At 39.9% G+C, this 13,239-nt stretch overlaps 1 protein-coding gene across 8 annotated transcripts in view; it reads left to right on the top strand.

The window, feature by feature from the left end:
- pde4dip (phosphodiesterase 4D interacting protein) overlaps window positions 1–13,239 on the top strand; it is a 417,345-nt gene that overhangs the window by 379,087 nt on the left and 25,019 nt on the right. For 7 of the 8 annotated variants that reach the window (XM_059984447.1, XM_059984446.1, XM_059984443.1 and 4 more), the window contains 4 exons: window positions 5,327–5,569; window positions 8,796–8,927; window positions 10,147–10,269; window positions 12,601–12,790. In XM_059984447.1, coding sequence (XP_059840430.1) covers window positions 5,327–5,569; window positions 8,796–8,927; window positions 10,147–10,269; window positions 12,601–12,790 — 688 coding nt within the window. The remainder of the gene's footprint in view (window positions 1–5,326; window positions 5,570–8,795; window positions 8,928–10,146; window positions 10,270–12,600; window positions 12,791–13,239) is intronic. The other variant, XR_009514772.1, reaches the window with a different exon arrangement.

Raw genomic sequence — 13,239 nt, 5'->3', positions numbered from 1 at the left:
TTCCAGGGACGTTGGGATCTGTTTCGAAGGGACGGTCTACATCTGAACTGAAGGGGTACTAACATTCTTGCAGGAATGTTTGCCAGTGCTGCTCGGGGGGATTTAAACTAGATACGCAGGGGGCAGGGATCCAGAAGACGAGAGAAGATGATATGATGAAGGATAAGGGACAGGTGGAGAATACACGTTTCCCAAATATTAATTGTGTAAAGGAGAAAGGTGAGACAGAACATGTGTTGGAAAAGTTACATGTACAGAGGGTTGGTCAGAAGGAGCATGGGGTTAAATGTGTAGAAGGTTTGGGTGATCTTGAGAAGGTCATCAAAATTCAAGGTGCAATTAGCCCGATGGAAGTTCAAGGAGCTGGGTTAGATACAATAGACAGTGTTTTAAGCAAAGAGAGGAGGAATGGGCTAAGAATTCTATACTTGAATGCGCGTAGTGTCAGAAATAAGACAGATGAGCTTGAAGCTCAGTTGAAAATGGGGAACTACAATATTGTTGGGATAACGGAGACATGGCTGCAAGGGGATCAGGCCTGGGAATTGAGTGTACCAGGGTATACGTGCTATCGTAGAGACAGAAATATGGGAAGAGGGGGTGGGGTGGCCCTGTTGGTGAGGAATGAGATTCAGTCCTTAGCAAGGGGTGACTTAGGAACAGGGGAAGTAGAGTCTGTGTGGATTGAGCTGAGGAACAGTAAGGGTAAAAAGACCCTAATGGGTGTTGTGTACAGGCCCCCAAACAGTAGCGTGGATATTGGGTACAAGTTGATTAGGGAGTTAACATTGGCATGTACTAAAGGTAATGCAGTCGTTATGGGAGATTTCAACATGCAGGTGAACTGGGAGTATCAGGTAGGTGCTGGACCCCAGGATAGGGAGTTTGTGGAGTGTCTAAGGGATGTATTTTTGGAACAGCTTGTGCTTGAGCCAACCAGGAACGAGGCTATTTTGGACATGGTGATGTGTAATGAACAGGAATTGATAAGTGATCTTGAAGTAAAGGAGCCATGAGGAAGTAGTGATCATAACATGATAAGTTTTTATCTACAATTTGAGAGGGATAAGGGCAGATCAGAGGTGTCAGTGTTGCAATTAAATAAAGGAGACTACGGAGCCATGAGGGAAGAGCTGGCCAAAGTTAAATGGGCGGATGCCCTGGCAGGAAAGACAGTGGATCAGCAGTGGCAGATATTCTGGGGGATAATACAAAAGATGCAAAAGCAGTTTATTCCAATGAGAAGGAAGGATTCAAAGAGGGGGAAGGGGCCACAGTGGTTGACAAAGGAAGTCAGAGATTGTATAGCATTAAAGAAAAAGAAGTATGACAGGGCTAAGATGAGTGGGAAAGTTTTAAGGAACAGCAGATCTTAACTAAAAAAGCAATACGGAGAGAAAAAAATCAGGTATGAGCTCAGTCTACCCAGGAATATAAAAGGGGATAGCAAAAGCTTTTTTAGCTATGTGAAAAGAAAGAAGATAGTTAAGAACAATGTTGGCCCCTTGAAGAATGAATTGGGAGAAATTGTTATGGGAAACAGGGAAATGGCAACAGAATTTAATGCGTACTTTCGATCTGTCTTCACCAGGGAGGACACAAGCAATCTCCCAGATGTATGGATGGGCCAGGGTCATAAGATATCAGAGGAATTGAAACAGATTGACATTAGGAAAGAAACTGTGATGAGTAGACTGATAGGACTGAAGGCTAATAGATCCCCGGGTCCAGATGGTCTGCATCCGAGGGTTCTAAAAGAGGTGGCTCAGGAAATTGCGGATGCATTGGTAATCATTTTCCAATGTTCCTTAGATTCAGGATCAGCTCCTGAAGATTGGAGAGTGGCTAATGTTATCCCACTTTTCAAGAAGGGAGGGAAGGAGAAAACGGAGAACTATCGTCCTGTTAGCCTAACGTCAGTCGTGGGGAAGATGCTTGAGTCCATTATTAAGGACGAAATAGTGGCATATCTTGATGGCAGTAATAGGATTAGGCCAAGCCAGCATGGATTTACCAAGGGCAAATCATGCTTGACTAATCTGTTGGAGTTTTTTGAGGGTGTAACAAGGATGTTAGACGAGGGTAAGCCAGTGGATGTAGTGTACCTAGATTTTCAGAAGGCATTCGATAAGGTACCACATAGGAGATTGGTGAGTAAAATCAGAGCTCATGGCATTGGGGGCAGGGTTTCAACATGGATAGAAAACTGGTTGGCAGATAGAAAGCAAAGGGTAGCAGTGAATGGGTGTTTCTCGGACTGGCTGGAGGTGACTAGTGGAGTACCACAGGGCTCTGTATTGGGACCACAGCTCTTTACGATTTAGGTCAAAGATTTAGATGAGGGCATTGAAAACTATATCAGCAAGTTTGCTGACGACACTAAAACTGGGTGGCAGTGTGACATGCGAAGAGGACGTTAGGAGAATACAGGGAGACTTGGATAGGCTGGGTGAGTGGGCAGATACTTGGCAGATGTCATTCAATGTGAATAAATGTGAAGTTATCCACTTTGGAAGCAGGAACAAGAGGGCAGAGTATTGTCTGAACGGTGTAGAGTTAGGTAAGGGAGAAATGCAAAGAGACCTAGGAGTCCTAGTTCATCAGTCAATGAAGGTGAATGAGCAAGTGCAACAGGCAGTGAAGAGGGCAAATGGAATGTTGGCCTTTATTACAAGGGGAATTGAGTACAAGAGCAAGGATGTCCTTTTGCATTTGTACAGGGCCCTGGTGAGACCACACCTGGAATATTGTGTACAGTTTTGGTCTCCAGGTTTAAGGAAGGACATTCTGGCAATTGAGGAAGTGCAGCGTAGATTCACTAGGTTGATTCCTGGGATGGCAGGGCTGTCTTACGCAGAGAGATTGGAGAGATTGGGCTTGTACACACTGGAATTGAGGAGATTGAGAGGGGATCTGATTGAAACGTTTAAGATAATTAAAGGATTTGATAGGATTGAGTCAGGAAATATGTTCCAGATATTGGGAGAGTCCAGTACCAGAGGGCATGGATTGAGAATAAGAGGTCAGTTATTTAAAACAGAGTTGAGGAAAAACTTCTCCCGGAGAGTTGTGGAGGTGTGGAATGCACTGCCTTGGAAGACGGTGGAGGCCAATTCTCTGGATGCTTTCAAGAAGGAGCTAGATAGATATCTGATGGATAGGGGAATCAAGGGATATGGGGACAAGGCAGGGACTGGGTATTGACAGTGAATGATCAGCCATGATCTCAGAATGACGGTGCAGACTCGAGGGGCCAAATGGTCTACTTCTGCACCTATTGTCTATTGTCTTATAAACTCATTGTTCTCCATTTAATGTAGACCACTTCAAGTACTTCTACCTTGTCCACAATTTCGGTCATTCACCCTAAAAAAAATCCCATCTGTTTCATACACAAATTGTAGAGGGCTCTGCACGTATTCAAGGCTTCCAATGTAATCAGTCTAGGAGGTGTGGATTGTAAGTTTGTACCATTGATGGTTGCTGGGCTTGTTATTATAACAAATTTTAAATACACTTTCTATTCAAATCTGTACCTCAGGCTTGTGGTATTTAATACCAAGCTTTTCTTACTCTCCAACCAACGTACTCCTTTAGTTACTTGACATCCCTGATGATTTGGCCACTTCTGATGCCTCTACTTTGAGCACTATGGTAGTGCGGCAGTCAATGCAACACTATTGAAGCTCGGGCATTGGATTCAGAGTTCAAATCTCAGAATCCTCTGTAAGGATTCTGTACATCCTCCCAGTGGAATACGTGAGTTTTTCTCGGGCACTATGGTTTTCCCCACCCCACAGTCCAATGATGTACCGGGTAGGTTAATTGGTCATTATAAATTGTCCCATATTTAGGTTAGGGTTGAATCAGAGTTGTTGTGGGTTGCTGGGGCGTGAAGGGTCAGAAGGACCAACTCTGTGCTATGACACTAAATAAATAAAATAAAAAACTTATTTGTTACTCCACTGCCCTCACTGTTGTGGAGTATTCAGTGTGCTTGTAATTCTAATGACATTGATTGCAGAGTGTACAGATATATACTTGTGAAGTGAGTGTGAACAGGGAGTTTTTCAACTTTTTACTCGCCCTGTGCACAGGATTACAAATGGTGTAACACATCATAGGCAATGTTCATTTTTACTGCATCCTTGAGAGTCAAAAATCTGCTGATATCAGTAAGGTATCCAGAACAGCCAGCGTCCCCTAACCTTAAGTGGTATCATTATCATAACTTGCAGCAGTCAAGAGGAAAGGTTAATTCTTCTTTTAAAAAAGATCATGGTAAATTGAACAACCCATAGTCTCAGCGGAGAGCCACAGGCAAAATAAGAGGAGCTTTGAGAAGTCACTTTCAGACCTGTATTCACTTTCAGAATGTCTTTGTCATGAAAATGGCAATTTTATGTCAAAATTTCAAGGACTGCGATAGATTTAAAACTTTGTTAGGGCTTCCAGACCAATTCCATGACAGGCAGCATGATCAAAGAGGACTTATTAATCCAAAGAATCCTAGGTATAGTAGAAGTGGGAACTATACATGTCATTTCAACCTTCTGTGGTCTAAATATTAATAGTACTAACTTGTAACAGAAAATGAAGTAATTGTGTACAAGCACAAAAAGGTATTCTTTAATCTACAGTGATGTGATTCTATTCATCATAATATGCTTTAATGTTAGAGATGCAATGCACCCCTTCTTATCCTTCACTGCATGCTTTGAATGCTCCTTTTGACTCTAAAAGCTCAGAATGATATACTGTACACCTAATGTTTTTAACACCAAGTGGTTAATCAGTGCTACTTGCTTGCACAATTAATGTACCTATTCATCTTTGCCATTTCTTAACAGCTTAACACTATTGAGAAAGTGATCCATTAATGTTCTGCAATTCAGCATAAGTGAACAACAGTAGGATGGGTAATTAATTAAAGAATATTGCATGATTTTGCAGAATGTATTTGTGAAAAGGCCATCATTGCTGCCCACGAAGGTGGGTAAAGAGCACACCAAGACTGGTAATTATAACATTAGAATGAAATAAGCTGTTTCCTGAAGAGCTGAATGAATCTCAACTTCGTAGAAATCCTCCTCTTTGACTCTTCCTTATTGTACTGACACCAAAGTTATAAACTGGGTCCTCAAATAATTTAATTATTGAATATTGAAAAACTGCATATTCTGCATCATCAATGCAATGGTTGTTTTCAACTATTTTTGTCCTTAAGTAGTCCTCTGTGTCTCATTAAATGTAAGCTAAATAATTGCTGTTTCTTTTTTTCCTTGCAAAACTGAAATTTCTTCCACTGGTAACCACCCCTGTGTAGACATGACCTTTTCTGGATCTAGCCCTGATATGTCTTCACGTGTAGAACTAGGCGGCTCTTCATCACAATCACAGAATGCACTTCGGCGGCAGCTGAGTGGTGCCAACAATCTGCAGACCCTGATGGCCTCCAGTGGTGCCAGCACTGCACTCTGGGGTGCAACTGATCAACCGGTGAGAATTAATACACTTGGAGATGTCTCCTCTGGATCATCAGGATACCAGTCAGGGACAAATATGGCCGGTAAGAAACATTTTTGGCTCTGGCCATTGATCAGAAGCTACATATGCTTAAAGATTACTGTTGACAGCATGAAAATGATCAAAGGAAGGTCTGTACTAAGGATCAAAGTTGAATCAATTGCTGCTTTTTAAAATTGCATGAATTCCTCTGTATGTTTATGTTGGAAGTGGCTTCTCTGCACCTGCAATCTCTGTGGGAAGGGAAAAAAAGAAACAAGCCAGAATCAAAACAAAATGACTCTGATAAATAATGCTTGTCCGCGTGTACTTGTATGCACAATGCTGGAGGAATGAATGATTTTGGTTCTCTGGTTCACATACCTCTTGTCCGGCTGTGCAGAGATATTTTAAGGTAGTAGGACAAGTTGTGTGGATAGTCTGGAGAAATGAGGTTTGTTGTCTTTCAGCAGGGAAGGCCAAGAGAAGAATGGTTAGAAGGATCTAAAAACCTTAAGGGTCTCAATAGATCAAATAAACAGACATTTCCAGGAGCTGTTAGTTTAAAAACCACGGATTAAAGTAACTGCTAATAGAACCAGGGGAGACATGAGGGAAATATTATATGCAATAAGTTATTAAGGTTTTAATATTGTCTTGTAGAATGGTCAATACAGACTGCATCAAAGGAGAAATGAATATGTAGGGTATCTATGGGGAAAATGGAACAGTAGAACAAAAATCGGATTTTTCTTCAAAAGGACTGCATGGACACAGTGGGATGAATGGCATTTATCTGTGTTGTATCATTCTATAATTGATTCATTTCTAGAATTGATAAGACTGATTGCTATAATTAATCAAAAATCTAATTATTAATGAGCCCAGCATGATGGTCGAGGAGCAATCAAATGAATCTTAGTCTATCTTCAGTAATTCTTAATGTTGTCTGATACCAGCGTTTTGTGCTCCTTTTCAGCTTTCTGTGAAAAAAGGCAATACCAAAATATATTATTCCTTTGGTCAAGACCATTGTGTTCCATATCAAGACAGGCTACTGGTGTTTGAGTGAAACTTGTCTAACTGTTCTGTTAAATATATTACTGGTTGGGTTTCCATGTAGTCATCCCATGTTCCATCCCTTCTAATATGCCTGGCTCTTGTAAAGGAGAACTGGAGATGACAAATTCTATCAGCAATGTTGGGACCTGCCTTAATCAGAGCTCCTGATGTTCACAGTATGTTCCATCATGGCAGTCCCTACCCAGGCTCACTACAACAGCATTGCCTTTGATTTTTACTCAAATTATGTGGCTGTGAGAAGCAAGCATATTTTATATAATGAAAATGTTCAAAAGTAATACTTGCTAAAATTATACATGAATGTCCTTCAATTTGATGTTATTTTTCATTTGCAATCTCAATGTAATCAGAGTTGTCCTCTCTCATCTTTACCATTGCACTTTGTAAACTGCAGTTCATGTGGCATGAACCCTGAACCCCAGCCGCAGTGAGAAAGAATTGCAGATTTATTGAAGGGGCTTCCCTGCTCCACAACTGAGATGTCCTCCTCCTTTAAAGAAAGAGGCTTCCCTTCCTCCACCAGCAATACTGCCCTCACCTTCATCTCTTCCATTTCACACACATCTGCTCTGCCACCGCACCAGAGATTGGACTGTTCTTGTCCTCACCTACTCCCCCTGTATTTTCTGCTTCCAGCATGTAATTCTCCATAACTTCCGCTATCATCAATGGGATCCCAGCACCAAGAACATCTATCCCTCCCCCCCCCCACCACTACTTTCCGCCTTCTGCAGGGATCACTCCCGACATGACTCCTTTGTCTATTCATCCCTCCCCACTGATATTCCTCCTGGTATACTTATCCTTGCAAACAGATCAAGTGCTACACCTGCCCCTACATCTCTTCCCGTACCACCATTCAGAAACCTTCCAGATGAGGCAACACTTCACCTAAGAGTCTGTTGAGGTCATCTATTGTATTTGGTGCTCCCAGTGTAGCCTCCTGTATATCAGTGAGACCTGTCATAGATTGGGAGACTGGTTCGCTGAGCACCTTCCTCAGTCTGCCACAAAAAGCAGGATCTCCCAGTGGCCTTCCATTTCAAATCTACTTCCCATTCCCATTCTGACCTGCTGAGTTCCTCTGACATTCTGTATGTTACTGTAGATTTGTGGTTTTATTTCTCACTTACTGCTCTGTAGGTTTGGAAAAGCTACTTTGTTTGAAATGTTAATTGGTGAATATTTCTAGTTAGAACTTTAATTCATTTCTCTAGTATAAAAGACTTGAAACGTAAAGGAAACATTTAGTACTTCCCAAGCTTCCATTGTTTCAACCACCAATAGAAAATGGTACTTGTAGATCACTGCCTACAGGAGATTTTCCTCAGCCTGATAATAAGTTGGTGGCATAAAAACAGCATGTTTTTTAATGTTGTAATAATGTAAGAGAAACTGGGTTATGTGGGATAATTCCCTCCACTCCTCCATTACTTTACTCATCTATTTCCCTCATCAACTCTCACATGCCCATCTACCACATTGTCCTGCTACATTGCAACTGAAGTAAAAGCAGAATTTTATCCTGGATTAATGTTACCTATGTGTTTAATGCTAAAGATCACAAATCACATTTTGAAGATGAAGAAAGGACATTTTATCAGCCCATGTTCATAAAATTAATCTTTTTACCAACAGTAATAAATAAGACAATAATTTATTAATAACTTGTAGGGCCACATTATGCCCAAATTGATTTAGTGCTTTTATGGTAATGATTTTTAAGTGCTACTACCATTCTCTGGTTTTCTGGTATATATGGTGATACTACTGCTTAAGTTTATAAACATCAGGTTTGATATTGCTTTTATTCTACTGTCTACTTCATAAGTCTTTGAATGGCCTAGAGTGCAAAAAAGTTTCTATTTTGCTTCTGAATCTAATATATCAATGCAAACCAGTGCAACATTGTATAAAGTTATTGGATAGCTACATGTGCTATAAATGCACTTCTGTTTCCAAATAGGTGACTTTGATTAAATATTCATTAAATATTCTCCTCGCATTTAAACCTCTCTTAAATGTCCATTATTGTTACAGTCATACATAATAAAGTATTAAACACAGTTTTGAACAGAAAACTGGTGACCATCCCTTAATATGCATCAAAGCCTTAAGAAGATATGGAGAAACAGAAATTATTAAAATTAAGTTTTTGATAAAATTGCAAATACTCATTACGATTACTTTATCTCTTTTTCATGAAGGTGCAGAGTTATTGGAAGAACACTTCCGTGAAATTCGTGTGATGCGTCAGCGTCTAGAGGAATCTATCCACACAAATGATCGACTCAGGGAGCAGCTTGAAATGCGCCTGGCTACTGCAGCCAAAGAAAACAGTAAGACACTGTCAGACACCTTACTTATTTCTGTTGGCTGTGATTATGATGTCAAGTGGAAATTCTGAAATTTGGCAATAGGATGGATATATCACGTGCTCCAACAGTACTCCTCCTCTAAGGGTAGGGCAGTGATTCCTCTTTTTAATCTATCCTATTCTGAGAAGAGGCATCTATCCTTCACATAATATTTACACATTAGTATAGCTAACTGTAGCAGAGCAGGGTACTGAACAAGAGTTATGTGTACATGCCCTTTAAGTAACTGTAACCAAAGCAACCAGGGAGAAGGAATGCTGGAATACATCAACTGTAATGCTGATATTTTCAGATCCCTCCAGAATATGAGTTCATTGATTTTGTCCAAGAATAACAAAACAAGTAAGTGAAAGGAGAAGTTCAAAGTTAGTTTGCACACTGGACTGTTGTTCCCTATAGAGAACAATTCCCTATATTGGGAAGACTAAAGCTACCACAAGACTCTATGCACCGTCCAACTCCTTTTGGCTAAACGAGGGTGTGTGTAACTGGTTCTCAGTTCATCTCTGAACTTGTATTCTCATCTGTTTCTGCCTTTTGTTACTTCACTTATTTCTGCCCCTTGTTACTTCACTTATTTCTGCCCCTTTTTCATAACCCTAGTTGCATTTCATTAGTCTGATAAAATTCTGAACAATGTTGCAGTCAATCTGTCATCCATCCCCTTTTATCCGCATTTTACCTTCTGGTTTCCAATCCCTTAATTTTTTAATTCTCATTTCATTTTCGTATTTAAGGCCTTATTTAGCTTCACCCTTATCTCTGTAACTTCCACTGTACCTGAAGTTTCCTCCCCACCCACCCCCAACTCTTCATTTTTATTTGTCATCCACCCAGACTCCTAGCTCTGGGATTCCCTGCATGTCTCCCCCTTCATCCCCTTTTCCTTCTTTGATATATATATATATATATATATATATATATAGATATACACACACAGAGCTGGGCTGAGAACAGGCAAATGGAGTTTGATCCAGAAAGGTGTGACATGATACGCTTCGGAATGTCAAACTTGAAGACAGAGATCAAAACAGCATTAGGTCCTCTTCACTTTAACTATGTTGATAATCATTTTTAAATGAGTGGTTATTTATTTCAGCTGCTGATGAATTGGAATCCCTGATAAAGATTTAACACTCTTGACATTATGTCTGTCCTAGTACTTTTTGTTTTCTTGTAGCTGTTGCACCCACTAACATCTACATCCAAGGACTAGAAATAATGACTCAGTTGTCGGATGAAAACCGAATGTTGAGGGATGAGATCCAAACTCTCCAGTGCCAGCTTACTCAAGTTTCGAAAGGTAACGCCCTGACCAGAGACTGAAGAGCCTCTTTAAATGAAGAGTTACTGATTATAAAAAGAGTTATCCTTCACTAAGTTAATACGTACCTTCTATGTGGCACTGGTTTAAGCATTCAAAGAAGAAAGAGTCAGATTCCCATTTTAAAACAGGTCAATGAAGGACACCAGTTTGGTGTTTTATGAAGCAGGGAGAGGGTGATGGTCAGCTTAAGTCCTAAATAATGTGGCCTGGACAATGTTTTCTTTATAACCTTTCCCTTCAGACAACCAGGCTTGTAGTCATACTATCATTTTCATACTACTATTTATTCCTAAATTGAATTTAATGATTATTCTGTGTTTCTGTACTTCAAGACATTTTAAGGAAGTAGAACAGAAAAATGCTGATAACATTTGGAATGTGAAACAACATCTGTTGAAAGGGAAACAGTTAATAATTCAGATCAGGCAACTTACAGAATCTGAATCAGATTTAATATCACTGACATTTGTTGTGAAATTTGTTTATTCTTTGCAGCAACAGAGTGCAATACATATGAGTTGCTATATGTTATAATACAAAATTAAGAAAATTAGTGCAAAAAGAGATTAAAAAGTGAGGTAGTGTTGATGGGTTCACGGCCCTTTCAGAAATCTGATATCAGGGAGAAGAAACTGTTCCTAAACATTGAGTGTGTGTCTTTAGGCTCCTGTACTTCCTCCTTGATGGTAGCAGTGAGAAGGGGGCATGTCCTGGATGATGGGGGTCTTTAATGATGGATGTTGCTTTTTCAAGGCATCATCTTTTGAAGGTGTCCACGATACTGGGATGGCTAGTGCCCATGATGGAGGTGACTGAGTTTACAACTTTTTGCAGTTTTGTCTGATCCTGTGCACTGGCCCCTTCATACCAGACAGTGATGCAACCAGTTAGAATGCTCTCCATGATACATCTGTAGAAATTTGCAAGAGTCTTTGGTAACATAGCATGTCTCCTCAGACTTCAAATGAAATATAGCCAATGTTGTGCCTTCTTTGTAATTGCATCAGTGTGTTGGACCCAGGATAGATCTTCAGGGATGTTGAACTTGAAGCTGCTCATCCCTGAATTTATCCTTGACTTGAGCTGTGCCTAGCTGCTAGTCGAGTTTGTAGAGGGAGTAGAGCAGTAGGCTGAGCACACTTCTTTGAGGTGTGCTAGTGTGGATTATAAGCAAGGAGAAGGTGTTATTTCTGATACACACTGACTGTGGTCTCCCAGCGACCTATTGTGGCAATAGGCAAATAGCAGTGGGTCCAGGTCCTTGCTTAGGCAGGAGTTGATTCTGGCCATGACTAACCACTCAAAGCACTTCTTCACAGTAAGTGTGAGTGCAACAGGGCTATAGTCATTGAGGCACCTCACCCTGCTCTTCTTGAGCACCAGTGTGATTGATGCCCTTTTCCAACTACAGCAGTGATATATTGAAGATGTCCTTGAATGTTCCAGCCAGATGGTTCATCTAACCTGCCCAATGTTTCCAGCATCTTCTGTTTTAATTTCAGATTTCCAGAATCTGCAGTTAAAAAAAAGATCAGTCTTGTTGCCTGATCTTCCACAGGCAACAGTGTACATGATTGCAACACAAGCTCTCCTGGCCCTTAGGGAATCTAGATAATTTCGGATTTGTCATACCTGGTTCTACGGGGGAGCTTGAGAAGTTGAGCAGCTTCATCTCAGGAGCTTAAAGCATCCCTTAGTATGAACTAACACTGTTCAGATAATTTGAATTATCAAATCAATATTGTGCACTTTTTTGTGAATAATCAAATTAATCTGTAATACCAATCTGTATAATGTATTATTACAGCTTTCAACAAAATTCTTTTCCTTTATGGCACTCTTTAAACCCGATCATTTTTGCCAATTGGTTGCTCACACCTCCTCATCTGTTTTTGTTTTGAGTGGTATATATTTTTCTTGTTGGAAAACCATAAACTCCAGAAGCTAAAAATCTAAAATAAAAAAAAAGAAAATGCTGGAAATACTCAGCAATGGGGCAAAATCTATGGTAAGAGAAACAAATTGACCGTCAGCATTAACTTAGTTCCCTCTCCACAAATGTTGTCTGACTTATATTTCCATACTATCTGTTTTTATTTTTCTTTTCTTATGGCTTTATGAAGCTTGTTGGAATGATGTTCCTTCCTACTGTCAATCAGTAAAGTTATTTTTATTTAATGATAATAATATTTAACTAAAAAAAACAAAAGTTTAGCAAAAAAAACCAATAAAAATATTGTTGAGGAAAGCTTAGCAACTAAAGAAAATTATTCTTGTTCTGAAATTTGTTTTATTTTACCCCTATAGAACAGGCTAAAGAAGTGGAACAAATGAAGGAGACCCTTTTAACAACCAGGGCCAGATACAAACTCTTGGAGACAGAGCTGCATCACTGGAGGGAAGAAAACAAGAGGCTGCAAATAGAAGTCAGGGTTAGCCAGCAGAAAGCACAACAACTAAGAGAGGAGCAACAATGCAGCCAAACCAAAACTAATAGGTGCTGAGACTGATGTTGTTTTCTGTTTTTACTTAGTTTATTAGCAGTTTATGCTGTTCATTTAACTTACCCAGTGACTGCATTACGTGGAGCTGGATTTCACTGGACTATCTGTTCCAATCAAATGAGATAATCAGTAAATGACTGACTCATTCATATGTCAATTGTAAAGGCTTGTTTTAACTGCATAGAATGTTGCAGTTAGATGCCACAGTTTATCCAGGCAAACTAAACTTAAGATCTGCTATGATTAGTGTCAATCCTCTTGCAACAAATTCTCAGTTCTATTGAATTGACTGAGTCCACTTAGTAAATGCAAATCCAAAATACAGAATTCATACGGTTAGTAAATTAATTGAAAAATAACAATAGCTGGTGTGTAGAATACAGGTGCAACTTAAGGTTTCAAAGGTTGAAATTGAAAACTGTTGATGGGGAAGCAACAACAT

The sequence above is a fragment of the Hypanus sabinus genome, chromosome 11 (assembly GCF_030144855.1).
Source record: "Hypanus sabinus isolate sHypSab1 chromosome 11, sHypSab1.hap1, whole genome shotgun sequence".
Taxonomy (NCBI): domain Eukaryota; kingdom Metazoa; phylum Chordata; class Chondrichthyes; order Myliobatiformes; family Dasyatidae; genus Hypanus; species Hypanus sabinus.
Note: the sequence above shows the minus strand (reverse complement) of the source record. Positions and strands in the feature narration are given on the sequence as shown.